General features: G+C 40.7%; 1 protein-coding gene across 1 annotated transcript; it reads left to right on the top strand.

Moving 5' to 3' along the window:
• Positions 1-3,096: 3,096 nt before the first annotated feature.
• gap43 (growth associated protein 43) lies at positions 3,097-15,761 on the top strand. The gene is made up of 3 exons (XM_020587520.1): positions 3,097-3,372; positions 10,136-10,763; positions 14,584-15,761. The coding sequence occupies exons 1-3, from the start codon at positions 3,343-3,345 to the stop codon at positions 14,655-14,657; spliced, it is 732 nt and encodes a 243-aa protein (XP_020443176.1). The 5' UTR covers positions 3,097-3,342; the 3' UTR covers positions 14,658-15,761.
• The last annotated feature ends 434 nt before the right edge of the window (positions 15,762-16,195 follow it).

Genomic DNA, 16,195 nt, shown 5'->3' with positions numbered 1-16,195 from the left:
AGCTTACTCATGTTGGGCAGAAAAAAATGAAGGAAGAAAATAGTCTATTGACTGCCTGAACTCAATTTTATGGATAAAACCCAGAAAGGGAGGGATTGTTGAGATTTTCTAGGCTCCTGACTGAAATATTATTACTGCAAATTACATTACATTTACAGCTTTTTCCGTTCAGCCTACTTTTTCAGCTGTCGGGTATTGTTGCTGACTGGAAATCACAGAAAGCGTTGAAACAAATCTTAACAGTGAAATACAACACACACACAGTTAACTGAACTGGATTAGCTCATTCGTCTGTGTTCAAGAAACGATTAAAGACGCACCACTGCACTCCAGCAAGGATAGAGAGACCTTGTGCACGGGCCCTTGACTCTAGCTTACCTCAGATGCTGGAAAAAGTTATGACCGTTTGGGGCAACATTTTTTAAAAAGCATCAGGGTATGGAGTTTTGTAATGAGGAAGCTTGTCAACCAGTGCAGTAAGTAAGGTTTGAAAATAAAGTAAACATTTTATGAACATTTAATATAAACAATGAATGTATCTGAAGACTGTACTGTGTTTCTTTTCTGCAGTTTTTAGCAACACACTTTCTTCACCGAAAGTTTTAAGTGCATGTTTTGTTTATAAATATAGCTAACAGGTTTACAAGTTTAACAAGTTAACAGCTACTTAACAGAATAATCAAATAAATGTGGAAGATGACATCAGGAGCAGCTACCCTAAGCTGGCTCAGTTTGTAGTCGTGTTGGAAACGGATTGTTTTCTAAACGCACACTCTCTCTCACATACATACACATACAAACAGCTTCAGCCTGATGTGGCTTTTGGGGATTTGAGTGTGTGATTTAAAATTTTCACTTAGATAACTCCTTTGAAATATCAGATTATGATTGTATTGATGGTTTTGTATGCATCTTTTAAAGAATTTATTGTGGAGCTCCCATTGTGGGGATTTGATTTGCTGTGATTTGCCTGTTGATGTTTAAATGCTGATGGTGTAAACCTCTTCATGTGTGGCAAACCGTTCTTGGCAAAAACCTTTGGATCACTGATTTATTTATTTTTTTTATTCTGTTGGAAAATACAATTCATTTTACAGACGATAAACAGGAAATGCTTTCAGAAGGTTTTGGTCAATAATGAACGAACAAAAAACCTTTAGTGCTCCTTGTCATATCTCCATGTCTCAAAATTTATATCCAGGGATTTGGTGTCTTAATAATGGTGGTGGAGAGCGCTGTCTCACTTGCCACTTACTCTTGATTAATCAGGTAATCACTTGATTCATAACTGGCCAGAAAATAGTAAAAATGTCCAGTTTTCCAGTGTTTAAATTGTTCAAATTTTTTGTTTATGTCTGATATTCAGGTAAAATAATCAAGTTACACAAATAAAGTCACCAAACATTCACATGTGCAAAGCTTCTTTACTATAAAATGAATTAATACATTAATTCCAGTTTTGTTTTATTGATTAACTAGTAATTTCAGTGTTTTTCTGGGCCTTAACATATTATTCATGGCTTTATTTCCCACTCATTTATTCATATTTACTTTTAACCCCAGAATACTTGGGGACACTCTGGACATAATTTTTCTTAGCAAAGCGCTTATGTGCTAGTTAGTGAAGTGCCCCAGTAGGGGACAGTGGACTGGCAGCTGTTTAGTATAAATGTGTATCGTGCAAAATTAATGCAGGGCAGTGCTGAGAAAGATCATGCGTACTCAGCAGAACCCTGCACTCCAGCGTCTGTGTCATAGGGTTTTCTATAGACTATGATGATGTAGGACAGCCAAGTAATGGTGTTATATGTGTGTGGCAGCAGTGACCACCAGGAAGGCTGTGGCTCAGCGGTGCAGCTTAATCATTTCCCCTCAGTGAACTAGATGTGGAATAATCCTGTAAGAGAGAAGAACAGCAGAGGACTACCCCTCAGGATTCTTCCTTCTCTCCCTTCCACCCATCCTTCCCTCCATCCCTGCCTCCGTTCTCATTGTGGCTGTAACATCTGCTGGTGCTTGCCGGTAGTGGGGACTCTTTGGACACAACTGTGTGTGTGTGTGTGTGTGTGTGTGTGTGTGTCTGTGTGTATTACAAAAGACAAATACAAAGTGTGGGTGTTTGCATGAGCATGTGCCTGCCTGCCTGCCTCACTGTACGGTAATGGTTATAAATGTAGTTGTGGGGATAATGCATATGCATTGTGCCCACTCATTAAACCAGACTGTGTGCACACAGGGACAAAAAGGGGGAGGGAGAGAAAAAGCTATGCAGTTTGCATTGCCTGCCTGTCTGCCACACCCGGCCCTCTCGCTTCCTCCTCCTACCTTCATCCCTCTCTCCCTACATCTCTCTCACTCTCTCATACACACTCCTCCTCCTCTGCTCTTCTAGTCTATCTGCTGGTGTTTCCATGAGAACAGAGAGCGTTGGGTATGTGGGGGTGGGTGGGTTGGCATTATGGGTAACGTGTCCTAAAAGCACAGTGTGCAAGTGTGTGTGTGTGTGCACGCATGATGGCTGTGCTTCGCAATCATCACTGCTCTCTTTCACGTCCCTCCTGGCAAAAGCTGTCCTCATCTGTGCCAGAAAACATGCTTTTGGCATTGCCGTGGCAATTTGGACGAGGAGCTCACAGGCTCATAACTCTGATCTGAAATCCAGAGAGTGTAGAACACACAGCCTGAGAAGGAGCCTGAGCAGTCAGCCGAGATGACTTCCAATTGGGAGCCTCTGTTTTAAAAGAGACATCATCTTATCTGTCTGAAAGGGGAAGGGGGGATGAAACAGAGGGGTAGTGGTGCTGAGGAGAGGAAAAAAAAGATCTATCAGGGCAAAAATTAGAGGTATCCAGTCAGTTGTTAAGGCAGGACCTCTTTAGGGTGGGGCCGCAGCTTTTGCTGGAGCCAGGCTCAAAGAGAGGAGGAGGGTGAGAAGATGTAGAAGAGAGGAGTGCTTATCAAAAGAGGTAGGGGGTTCATCACTATGAGCGAGAAGTGGGGGAGGAGGGGGATAGTGTGAAGAGAAGAGGGGAGGAGAGAGGGATGCAGGGAGTAAAGGGAAGGGAGGGGTTTAAAGGGTGGGCTTGTAGTCATTGTCAGGCAGCGAGTAGAGAGAGAGGTGCACCCAGGCAGACCGACAGAAGAGCCTGTGTGTGCAAACTGGGATGAGCAAATGTACTGGGCAGCTTAGCTGTTGATACAGCCAGAGAGAGAGCGAGTGTGTGTGTGTGTGTGCACGAAAGCGAGTGAGTGAGGGAGAGAGAGAGAGGGTGAGAGACTAGAAGAGAAAGGGAGAAAAAGGGAAGAAAGAAGCAGCGAAGAAAAAGGGAGGGTACCACAACTATGCTTTGCTGCATAAGGAGAACCAAACCGGTAAACTACTCTGATTTGCTTTATCAGTATTTTCAGCAGATGTAAATATTGCATCTCAACTTTGAACTTTGTGATTGTTGGTTAAGAGTCAGATTAGGGTGCTTGTGGGGAGATTAGACAAAATGTTGATGTAATTTTCTTTGACTCAGGGCCTGGCTTGTCTTTGTAGAAGTCTATCCACACAGCCCAGACACGCCTAGTTAATGTGATTATCCCGTATGAATGGATGTTACCACAATGCCTCTCAGACCTCACACTGTATTTGCAGAGAGGCACAAGACTAACTCAATCTTGAGCAGCTGGGCATTCCCACGTATTGATCGAGCTCTTGAAAAAAAAGTGATGGATTATTTAAAGACACTTGATAGATTCTGTATTGTCTGCTATCAAAGCTGAAATACTCCCTTACTTACTCAGGAGCTCTATTGAACTCAACCTAATCTACCATTGTTAATGATAATATTAATTGCCCTAACCTAGTGCTTCTGAATGATGCCTTAAAGTGGAACCTTAGCATCTTTTGCACTTCTGGGAGCAGAAATGGGTGACACAGGAAAGTAAATTGCCACAGTGAGGAGAAAAAAGGGTGGGGTATGATTTGAGTGAGCGGCACAATCATGTCAGTGGCCTCGGGGGAATACAGTGAAAATAAATGAGTCTAAATGGATTTTCATAGCCCTCTAACTTTATAAGTGGATGCTGTTAATAGATGAATGATGAATTATGCACTCATATAAGGGGTATGAAAGCTTGGTGTTGGGTAGTTATTGTAACCCATAGCTATGACAGAGAAAAAAAAAAGGTGTTGCATGGAAGCGGGTCGGTCTGGACAGTGGCGGAAAAGGTGTCACTCTCCTGTGCTTCACTCACTGTTACTGTTTCAGCACCTATCATGGTGGTTTTGTACGTGATCAGAGCCAGGTTCCTGCTGCTATCTGAAACTGATTATGATTTTTATTGGACTCGTAACACACTGGATTCCAGTGGTGCTTTCTTCTTAAATGTCAACCTGCATGAGTCATTTTAGCTCTGGCAGGGAGAAGAAAGAGGAAGAAAGAAAGAAAGAAAGAAAGGCTTGGCAGTTGAAAGACGTGAGGAGAAGCAGGTTGCAGAGAAGCAAGCAGGGAGAGACGAATGAGTGGCAGGGTGGAGTGAGGTTGGTGCACAAAGAGGAAAATGGCAGGAAAGCAAGAGGAGATGCAAGAGGAGGTAGTGAGTGAAGGAAATGTTGTGGGCACAGAAACAGAGGTGTTAAAAAAAGGATAAAGATGGGGTTATGTTGCAAGGTATGCAGGAATGTAGGGAGAGACAGACATGTAGCAAAGTGACCACAACCAGCAGGAAATTGACTGGTAACAGAGTGATGATTGTTAGGGGAGGTGAGCAGGTGCGAAGGTGAGGAAGATTAAAGAGGGTGGGAAACGTAGGAAGAGAAGCCGGCATGCTGCTCACTGCAGCCATGTGGGTGAGGCACCGGCTTTTCCCACAAAACCCTGTTAATGCCTCGAACGTGTGCATCTCACTATAGGCAAAAATAATCTCCCAGCCTTCAAGTGCTTATCCTCCTGCTGCTGCTTTTGAGGAGCACAGGCATAAATTAATCCAGAAAGACTGTGGTCTTCATTGATGGATGAGCACAGAGCATGGCTTTCAGCTTTAAAACCTACTGTAGCTGCACTGATGTCGGTCCCGCTGCTGTGGAGCATTAAGTGCCATTGCAATATTTCCACTACGGGAGTGGCTAGTAGTGCTTGATTTAAGTCTCAGTAGGTCCACTCTCTGGCCTTATTTTTAGTTTTATGCAGTTTTAGAGCAAAACTCAACCACATAATGTGGTGCTTGTCCTCCCCTCAGGCTTCAGGGAAAGAACAAGGTCAAATTCAGTCCAGTTCCACCTTATTCCCACATTCAGGTCTCCCTCCACCACTAGGCCATTTTCCTCATTAACCAGACTTTATCAAACCCCTCCCACATCTGCTCTTGTCCCATCTCCATTCTTAGTTCTCCTCCTAGCACCGGGACCATATCTGACTTTAGACAAAACTTTAAAATCAAATCTCGGTCTACTAACTTCAAACAATTTTCACCTCATATGCTCTGGCTCCCCATAAACTTAAAAGCACTTCCCCAGAGCCTGGCTTCAGCCAAAGCGTAAGCCACAGCCCCTTGCAGTTTCACTTGTCCCCCTTTTCGGTCCCACTCCCATCCTCATCCCTACCTATGAGATCAGTGATGATTATGGAGCCTTTGTTCAGGCAGAGAGCGGGTGTAATTGAATTAAAGGCTGCTTCTGAGGATGTAATGATGCTAGCATATGGCTGCTTATTAGCTGCTGCAAAGCATTTTTTCATGGGCTGTCGTAGAATTAATAGTGCATCGTTTAACATTGCTCATCAATTCACTGTCAAAAGAAAGAGACAGAGAAAGATGGTGAGTAGGGGCTGTGGTAGTCACCACCTGAGCCTCCCTTCTCTCATCTGCAGGAGATAACTGGCTAAAAGGGTGTGGTGCTTCTCTATGTGTGTGTGTGAGAGAGAGACGGAGAGAGAATGAGTGGGTAGTAGTTTGCTCAGTGAGAAAGACAGTGAAAGGGAGCAGACAGAGGAAGGAGAGGGAGATATTCAGCTATTGTAGACAGCAGCCAGTCTCTGGTGTCTGGTTCTGGTTCCTGCAGAAAAGCAGACAGCCACTGAATTCATGCTGGGATTTTCAGGAGAGAGGTGCCTCTGCAGGTAGAATGTGTGCCACCAGCAGGGAAGCGAATACTTTTCTGTCTGCTTGGGAACTGCGGTAATATGACAAATGTTTGAGGAGTTTTTCATTTTATTTAAATTAGACCACCAATTATATATTTTATTGCTAACAACATCTGTAATCTCAAATCCTTAGTAATTACACATTAAAGTGACTCATAATGAATTCAGCAGTTGTACCTGTTGGGTGATAAAGGGGCAACTCCATTATTATAAATGCAAATTATACCTTTCATATTTCTCTGCCCTCCTGCTTGTGGCATTTATTGGTGAGGTGAAAATGGAGTTTCTTGTTTGAAGGGATCAGAATACTAAAAAAACATGATGATATGGTATGCCTGGTGTGTGCTCTGGTTTTGTGACAATTCAGCCAGCACTAACCCTACAGCTCCACCATGTCTTCTGTTTCTACTGCCCCTCCCTTCCCGATAAAAGTCCCTAATGGCACTAGCAGTGAGGCAGTGGGAAGGTGGTGGGTTGTTACTCTGTCACCACTGGGGGATGGTGTGTGTGTGTGTGTATATGTGGTTATAGATCTGTCGGTAAAGCCATTGACTCTTGGGGTGTGGTTCTCACGACAGCCGGTGCCCACCCAAGGACAGAGACAGACGAAGAGAGAGCACAGACTGCAGCTGATAGACAAAGCTGCACTAGGCACATGTAATCGCCAGATAACGAACTGTGCACATTTTAGCACAGCAATTTATTAGTTATACAGAGAGCACAGACGGGGGAGTTTGTCCTCTAGTGAATGACACTCCTGTATTTAAACAAATTAACCCACTGGACTCTTGTACATTTAGATTCTGAACATGAAGAGGGCACTCATTATTTGCCACCTGTGGTGTCAGTGTGTCCTACGGTGAGCACTTATTGTTGCTACATTATATTGTAGCTATTGTAGGGGTATTGCATAATTGTCTCTTTTGCAATCATGTACCAAAAGCACTATCATGCTGCAAATATTCCACTTTTTGCTGGCTAATAAATTCAGTTTTCACCGGTTAATGTTGGGTATCTATGGCAACCAGAAAGATCGTGTTCACACAGGGCACACTGCAGACTAATTGCAATAAGTCAATTGATTAAACTGGTAATGCAAATATGTTGTCTCGCTGCAAATTAATAAGGAAATGTAAATGGTCACTGAGTCTTAATGTGAAGCCTTAAAGGGAGTGTACCTTGTGATATGCTGCACCGTTGAGAGATGCTGCTGTATTTATGAATGAAAATGTGTGCCGCACAGACACAGCAGAATAGCGCCTGCAGGAGAATACGTGACCAGGATTCTATTAACAGCTAGAGTCTTTACGAAGCAAATGTTAGAGCATTTGCAGATATGTTTTTGTTTCTATCTTCATCTATTGTAGCCATTATCTCAACAATAAACTATTGGTAATTGTATATTACAACATAATAAGTTTCAAATGACAAGTTAGAGTAGCTCCACAGTGAATCTTATGGACCATGAAAACACTACAGCAGTTAGAAAACCACAGCACAGCACTTTTAAAATGGAGACCTTTCTTCCCGGTCTCCATACATTAATATGAGATCACTTGCCACTCTTGTGGTATTTCATTACATTTTCACTCACACACACCCACACCCAGATCTCTAATGTAAATGGCATCCCCTTCGTTCCAATAATGATGTCATACCCCTGTATTCCCAAGGACTCTCATCCATCACCTTCTTTTTCTCTCTTTGTCTGACTCACTTGTATGCAGCCAGTAAGTAATTCTATTTAGAGTTAAGTGCTTGGATCAAAATTCTGGCAATTGTAATCACCCATGAGATCAGATATAATAGAAGTCCAATAAGTCACTGGAGATCTACATATTATTAAGTGCAGAGGAAGTGTTGGTGGTGCTTTGTCTCTCTCCATGTTTGTTACTTGCTCAGACAGCAGGCCACACTTGATAGCTAATCATTAAGTAAACCAGTCTAGTTCAGATTATAAACATAAATTACTATATTTGAGAAGCAGTGGAAAGTCCCTGGAAATCTACTATCCCTCACCCAACCTGCAGGATCATTGTGTTTTTTAATATTACATTGTACAAAATTGTTTCAGGAAGATATAAATTAAGAATTGCAGGAAGGCCTAAGGTGAGATTTACACAGTGAACTCAGGGGACTGCATGTGAATAAATGTGGGGGAGGTGAATATACCAGCACAGCTGCAGCTTGGCCTTGCTGTTCCAATATTGCACTGATACACTGACCCTGAATGAGACAGGTTGGTTTAGGGCCTCTGGTTCTTAAATCATGTCACACAATTGCGATTCTTCACACAGCCAGCTGTCCCAGTCAAGACTCATATCCAATATAATGACACTATTAGAAACAGTATCAAGTATCAGGAAACACACTGATGGATGTGGCTACCGAGGTGCATAGTGAAACAAATTCACTGACTTTAATCTGCTCGGTGACACGGCCCGTCGGCATTGATACATATAAACACATAACTCCTTCAGCCCCCCCACTGATTTCGCACCACACCCTGCTGCTGCATCACACGCACCCCCTCCTTAGCCGTAGTGATTGCACCGACTGATTTATGTGTTCCTATTGGCCTATTCCCCTGAGGGGGTCAGGTGCACTGCCAATCAGGGTGACATATAGTCTCTCATAGCACCACGTAGCAGACAGTGTCGTGATGAGTTAGCACTCTGGTTGTCAAGGTAACCTTTGATGGTTGGGAGGGGTATGGCAGTGAATGCTGAGGAGATTCTAGCAGGCAGCTCATTCCCTAGCAGCCATTAGAAAGCTACTGTACCTACAGAATGGAGACTGGCTCATTATTTTGGAGAAACAGCCTTCATTTTTGAACACTTGAAAATTTTTCTGCTTGCAATTTCAAGGATATAATCAGCAAATGCATGGATCACTGATAGAGGACAGCAGGAGGGTCTACATATTATTCACTCAATCTGTTTCAGCAGCATTATCAAGAGGACAGTATCAGCCTCATGCCTGGATTGAATAACTACAATAAATACATAGTCATTTGTCATTCCCCAAATTTTAGTGTATCCAATTCATTATGTGTAGAGACACACACACGTTTCCATAACTTCAGGGAACATTACATTGACTTAAATTAATTTCCTGGAGACTTACCCTAATCTTAACCATAACCATTAGTTGCCTAACCTTAAACCAAGTCATAACTAAAATTCAAAGATTTACATTGTGGGGACTTGATGTCCCCACAGTGTGACTGTGTAAACAGATTTATGTCCCCACAATATGAGTAATACCAGGCCCCACACACATTATTCTCACAGTGCCACTAAATCTCCCTTGTTCAACACATGAAATGATAAAATGCTGTAGATGCTTTCTGCTGTTGAATTAATCACCTGACAAAGCTTTGATACCTGGAAGGACAAAAACACTCAGTGCCGTTCAGATTCAGCAGTTTTCTTGCATCTTTATCATTTGGCTAACTGATGCTGCACTGCATGTATGCTCATTGACACTTTGTTTGCTTCATGTTGCTTATTCATATTTATTTGAAGTGCACATTTATGGCTTTAGTTAAACCTTGGCCAGAAAATACTTTACATTGATTTATTTGCCTATTCATTTTGAATGTACTGATTCATTTTGTTTGCCACCTTCAGTGCTCATCATTCATTCTTTTATTTGATTTGATTTCTTTTTGTTAGATTTATATGAAACATAGCACAACCCACTATTTGATGGACAGCTATGGATCCAGTTATTGAAGGTAATGTCACAGAACACCTTTCAATATTATTGTGACCGTCCAATTTCTAAACCTGTTCCTTATTCAGTCCTACATTTTCACTCAGTTCAACATCAATCCTGAAAACCTCACCCAACTATTCCCAGTCTTTAATTCTCCTGTTATGATTGTAAATAAAAGTGTTCATGAGTTAACTAACAACCTGTTGTCATGACATATAATTTAGATTTTTCCCAATTTTGACATGCTCTACGCATGTTGATCTGTTCTATTTTCTCTTGGTTACCAGGTGGAGAAGAATGAGGAGGCAGACCAGAAGATTGACCAAGATGGCACCACCAACAAACCTGAGGACAAGGCCCACAAGGCTGCCACCAAAATACAGGCCAGCTTCCGTGGACACATAACTCGGAAAAAGATGAAAGACGGAGAGGACGAGAAGGAGGGAGACAATCCTGCTGCTGCAGAGGATGCAACAGAGGGTGGAGAGGAGACAAAGAAAGCAGAAGGAGAGGAAGCACCTGCGAAGGAGGAAGAGGCTAAAGGAGAGGAGGCCCAGAAGAAGGAGGAGACAAGCCAAGCCAAAAGCCCAGTGGCAGACAAGCCAGCTAACTCTCCTGCAGGTGCAGCGACGTCTCCTGTAGCAGCGGCTCCAGCTGCTACCTCTCCTTCAGCTGCCACAGCACCTTCTGAGTCCCAGAAAGAAGAGCCAAAGGCAGGGGAGAAAGCTGAGGAGAAGCCCAAAGAAATGGAGACCCCAGTGGCGACAGCCAAGAGTCCCACCACAGCCACAGCTGAGGAGAAGAAAGAGGAGGACAAAAGTGAAGAGAAAAAGGAGGCCAGACAAGCCGATGTGCCTGCTGCTGTCAGCCCAACAGCTGAGAAGGAGGAGCCTAACCAAACAAAAGATAAACAAGGTACACAGATTAGCCTAAAGCGTTTACATTTCATCATCACAGTAGGTTTCATTTAAAAAAAAATATACGCATGTGTCAAATAAAATAAGTCCACTTGGAAATCTCTGATTAGCTGTGCACGTGTTTACAAGGGCAATGAGTTCTGAGACAAAACTTATAAAGAAGAGTACATAAAGCTTTCCCATAGTCTGCTTGGCAGGCACCACAGGAAATAACTACAGAGTCTCTGGGATTTGAAGATTTTTGGCATTGCTCCATTATACACTGATTAACACAGACCCACAACTCAGTATTAGATTAGACAGCCTGGTATCTCAGCCTCTGCAAAATAGAAACTCCACTCTGCTGAGGAACAGATTGGAATAGAAACAGGGGGTTGGAAATGATTAGTGCTGGTCAAGAGTGATGTACAATGGTCTAGTTTCATCTCAGGAATGATCATATCTCAATGTTATTGAGAAGAGGCAAGGCTGTATTGTCTGATTTAATGAAAAAGCATCATGTTTTGTGAGTCATAAATGTTCATGAACATCACAGATGGGTTCATACGATTTTTGTGATATCAGGACCATCATATAAATCCTACTGTCATAGTAATTTATTTGAAAACACAGGTAGTGGTAAATTGGTGGCCCCATTAAATCCTTGTTACACATCACAGTAGGTCAAAATATCTGATAATATCCTTGATATCTGGACACCAACCACAACTAATAGATTTTAAAGCAAACCACCATTTGATGTCCAATATGTAGCAGAGAGGAAAGCCTTGAATTTATATTAGAACAATATTATATTACACACTCTCACTACATACATTTGACATGACCTCATATTTTTTGTCCAAGGACTGTCAGGCTGGAATATGTTCAGTCTGCAGTAGGTGGGAGTGTGCTGTGGGAAACACACACAAATCAACTAAACAACTATAAGGAAACTAGGTCACTTAGGTAGTGCTGTCTCCCTGTTGTCATAGTTACCACCTCGATGGGATAGCTGGCCTGCATGCAGCAGAGCAGGGATAACAGGTGCTCTGATTTCAATGAATGATTAATGACCCCTACTGGTCAGGATCCACACCAGGAAAGTCTGTTAGAAACAAACACTACTTGACAAAGAACTGCTAATTAGCAATCCACTAGTGGCCACAACCTGGTTTAATAACTGAACTGAACAAATGAATAACCACATAATATATAATAACTTGATTAACGTTAAGTGGAATCTTGTGGAATTTGTTCATAGTTTGTTCAGACACTAAACTGTGACTGAATAATTATGGGTATGATCCAGACTGTCCAGCCATTACAGTCTGTGTCACCGGCTCCTCTTAGTTACGTCTGGCACTGCATCTTCACATATTGTATATGGTAATGATGGTATAATAACACAATAGGTTTGTATTGCACCTTTCATATATAAACTGCAGGTTAAAAAGCTGTGGACATTATAAAGACCAGGCAGTTTGAGCAATAGTTAACATATTAAAAGTTCAAAGTGATGCTTTACCAAATTTTTTTAAAAGTAGCAATAAAAACATAGAAGAATAAAATAAATAATAATAAATAGTAATCTTCATCATATACTGTAATTTTCTATTGGGCAGTAATATACAATAAAAAATGGAAGTAATATTTATTGGGAAAAGCAAGGCTAAAAATGTGAGACTATCTTTTGCTTCAATACAGTAAACTTCATTTAATGGTGCTGTCCTCAGTTTGAGTGGCAGATATTGGTTTTTGGTTTTGGCACAGTGAGCAGTGTGGATTTAAGGAATCAATCATGGAAATATCTTGACGTCACATCATATATTTATAGACAAGTACAAAAATGTTTAAGTAAACTAAGTGGAAGTCAATACAAGGACTTTACAGGAGTGATGTGAGCAGCTTTCCTTGCACTGATTCAAACTGTGGCAGGAGCTGAGTAACAACCTATGGGCATAATAATAAAAATGTATAAAGTTTACATCTACATTGCATAAGACCCATATGCAGCTAGAATGTTGGAGGAGAGCTGATAAGACCCAGATGTCTTGTCTGATGTGCAGCATGCTAAAATAGCATATTAAACTTTTCCCTGATTTAACAAAGTTTGTGAAACCCATAAACTGATGTTAGAGCTGTAGTTCTTAAGGGAGGTAAGAGGGCTTATGTCACTAGGACCATCAGCTATATAGAAGAGTGTGTCATCCACATAGCAGTGAACATCAATCCTGTATCAGACCCAGGACAGAGCCTTTGGACACTCCATTTGGATTGTCTGTTCTTTGTGACGAGAAGCTTTAAACAGAGAGAACATGTTACAAAACAAAGTTACTGATGTAAATGGTAACTGTAAAGAGAACTTGTGCATAAAGAATACAGATCTGGTGGTGATTAAAGGCAGTCATAATGTTTTCATATACTTCAGCTCTATTTTCTATTTTTATTTAAAATTCCACAATAAACAATGTGTGATATTCTGAATAACACTGTTTCCTGAAAACTTAGACCTCAGTGAGCAGAATCAGCAAACCACAGCAAAGATCACGAGAGTATGCTGATTTGTTTCCCAATCCTCAATCTATATTTGTAAATGCATCAGCAAAACTAAATCAGCATTTTAGTCAGACATCACTGGTGGTTACTAAAATAATAACTGAGGTGGCACTGATGTCAGAAAACCAGAAATGATAGGCTTTGGGTGAAAGTGTATTCGAATCATACAGTTCGGTGACTGCACTGAAGGACCTTCTCAAGTCTGTCATACTAGCTAACAAGCTAATTACCTCTTACCTGGAAGATCTGCTATGACTCATGCTGTCTTGAGTCACACACACACATTTGTACAAGCACTAACACAGACATGACGATCACATTTGCCGTGGCACACACTCACAAATAGACACACACCCACACTCCATCACCCCAGTCTCCAATGTAATGATGTCATTCTTTGATGTCTCCTCTTTCTATTAAAAGAGTATGAGATCACCCAGGTATGACATCACTGCTCTAGAGCACTTGCCTAATATATTTGGTCAGAAGTAATACAATAAAGATACCTAAATCACTGTAGCCCACATATTTGTTATTTGGAAGTTACAAATTTTTATTCTTGATTTTATAAACATTAGAGAGCTGTAACAACAATAATGATCTCTTACCAGTAGAACAGCATAGACAACAGGATTAGAAAAGCCAAATAAAACAATCCAGAATGAATAAATAATAATAGAATAATGCTGTTCAACAAATTTGATTAGTAATTTCTTGATGGATCAGGGATTGCTATTCAGAAGTATTCACCTCTTAGCCACCACTGAATTTTAGTGGCAGGCTGCATCTCCTGTTAGCGCTGTGATGTCAGTTCAAATGCTTTATTGACCAGTGTCTTATTTACACAGTCAAAATGAGATTTCAGACATTAGGTTGCACCTTCTGAGTGACATGCTCCAACTTTCTGTAGTGCTGACGTCTTGTGAGCAGGGTGTAATTACGTAGATGCTTCTTTTCATCCACTTTTTCATGACTTTTATTGATATCTTATGCTTGGGTTTTTGTAGCCTATATGGTAAACTGTTTGAGGTGACATGTTTAAAACATCAAACATAGCAGCTGGTAAGTGAAATCTTTGATGCTCGGTATCTCAAAGGACCCTGACAGAGCTTTAATATTTAATATCTCACAATGTAAAATCTCCTCTCCACTGGCTAATTTTTTTCTCTTTCTCTCTCCAACCCATCCTTCTTTCTGTCCCCCTTCTTTCCATTTCATTTTTCTCCTGTGTTGCCTGGTTCCTCTCTCCATGCTACTTTCCCCTTCCCTCCTCTACTCAGATGCTGCAGAGGAGTCTAAAGCAGATGAGGCCACCCCGGCAGATGCAGAGGCCACTGAGTCCAAGGATGACTAAAGTCTAACCTAAAGAAAGCAAAATTAAGAGTATGAAGAATAACACAAAAACAAAAATCTAAAAAAGTCACTCTTTGCCTTCCCAATGTGAAGGCAGTCCGTTTCTATTTGTTTGTCATTTTTTGTGTGGCAATGATTTTCTCACGTTGGGGGAGTTTCCAGTGTGACGTTTTTTGGCTCAAGCTAATACTATTTGAAAGCGGTGATGATGATGTTGATGTTGTTAATGATAATGAAAAGTGATTGTTACCTTGATGATAATTTGATTTGGTACATCTTCTATTTATTGTAAGGGATACAATAGTAGAATGAAGCCTTCCAAATGGATATTTACACATTTAAAATGCACTGCCACTGCACCATAATTTATGTGCATTGCAATGCACCTTCTTTGAAGACATCTTACAAATAAAGTTCGTTCTACAACAACAAGCTGGTTTTAAAATGCAACTCCAGTTTTCAACACAGTACAAATTGTATTGAGAACACAGCAACAAGGTAATGTGCTGACACATCAAATGGAAAACAGAATGTATAATTAAATGTGTAACATTTCCAGTTTGGCATTTTTATTCAGATTCCAAAAACAACATTTACAGGACAACACTATTACTCTCTCCCTATTCTGCTTGAGTCATTCAAGCTTGGTTTACACCCCTTTTAAAAACTCTCTGTTACTCTCTCTACTCATATTTACAGTAAAGGACACATTGCAATTTAAATGACATGATCATATAATGAACTATAAAAATTCAGTAATTGTATTGATGTAACTGGCTCTTACATTACAGTTTTGTTCTGCCAACCAAATGTGAGAACTGTAGCATGAACCATCGAACCAAATGCATGATGGGAGCTCTCCCTCAGAGAGGAACTTTTTCGCAGTCACAAAAACTTAAGAGGTGTGGCGGCTTCTTTTTGATGTCTTTGGTGTTGTTATGACAGTTTATATGAATTGGGAAAATACTCTTGCACTGATGTTACAAAAAAGTAAAGAAAAATTAAACAAACGAGCAAACAAACAAACAAAAAAATTTCCTATGTTCCAGTGAGTGCAATGTCCAGTTTAAACCTTATCAAGGAGTTCAAACTTGTGAGAAAAAAATGAAAAAAATAATAATAAAAATGGTTTCAATGTCTGTTTTCAAAATAAAGCAAATGTGCCAATTACCATCATAAAACGTGGAGTTTGTTTAAAGCTGTGTTAATATTTGTTGTTTTAAACAGAAATGTATTATTTCTGGGGGCAACACTGATTTTACAGAAGCACAGTGGGATATAGGCTACTGTATAGCTACATATTTTCATTCTTGCCAAGGGTTAGATGAGAAGATATCAGTATAATAGCGCTCTCATGTGTGTATGCACTCTAAATAAGAACTACATCTAATAGCCATTTAACTTACAGTGGGTACGGAAAGTATTCAGACCCCCTTAAATTTTTCACTCTTTGTTATATTGCAGCCATATGCTAAAATCATTTAAGTTCATTTTTTCCTCATTAATGTACACACAGCACCCCATATTGACAGAAAAACA

This window comes from Monopterus albus, unplaced genomic scaffold (genome assembly GCF_001952655.1).
Source record: "Monopterus albus unplaced genomic scaffold, M_albus_1.0 scaffold8.1, whole genome shotgun sequence".
Lineage (NCBI taxonomy): Eukaryota > Metazoa > Chordata > Actinopteri > Synbranchiformes > Synbranchidae > Monopterus > Monopterus albus.
Note: the sequence above shows the minus strand (reverse complement) of the source record. Positions and strands in the feature narration are given on the sequence as shown.

Bases quoted from the DNA above. Each gene is read 5' to 3' on its own strand.
- gap43 (XM_020587520.1), top strand. From the start codon at position 3,343: ATGCTTTGCTGCATAAGGAGAACCAAACCG. The intron at 3,373-10,135 runs GTAAACTACTCT...CTTGGTTACCAG, and splicing joins GCATAAGGAGAACCAAACCG to GTGGAGAAGAATGAGGAGGC. The intron at 10,764-14,583 runs GTACACAGATTA...TCCTCTACTCAG, and splicing joins CCAAACAAAAGATAAACAAG to ATGCTGCAGAGGAGTCTAAA.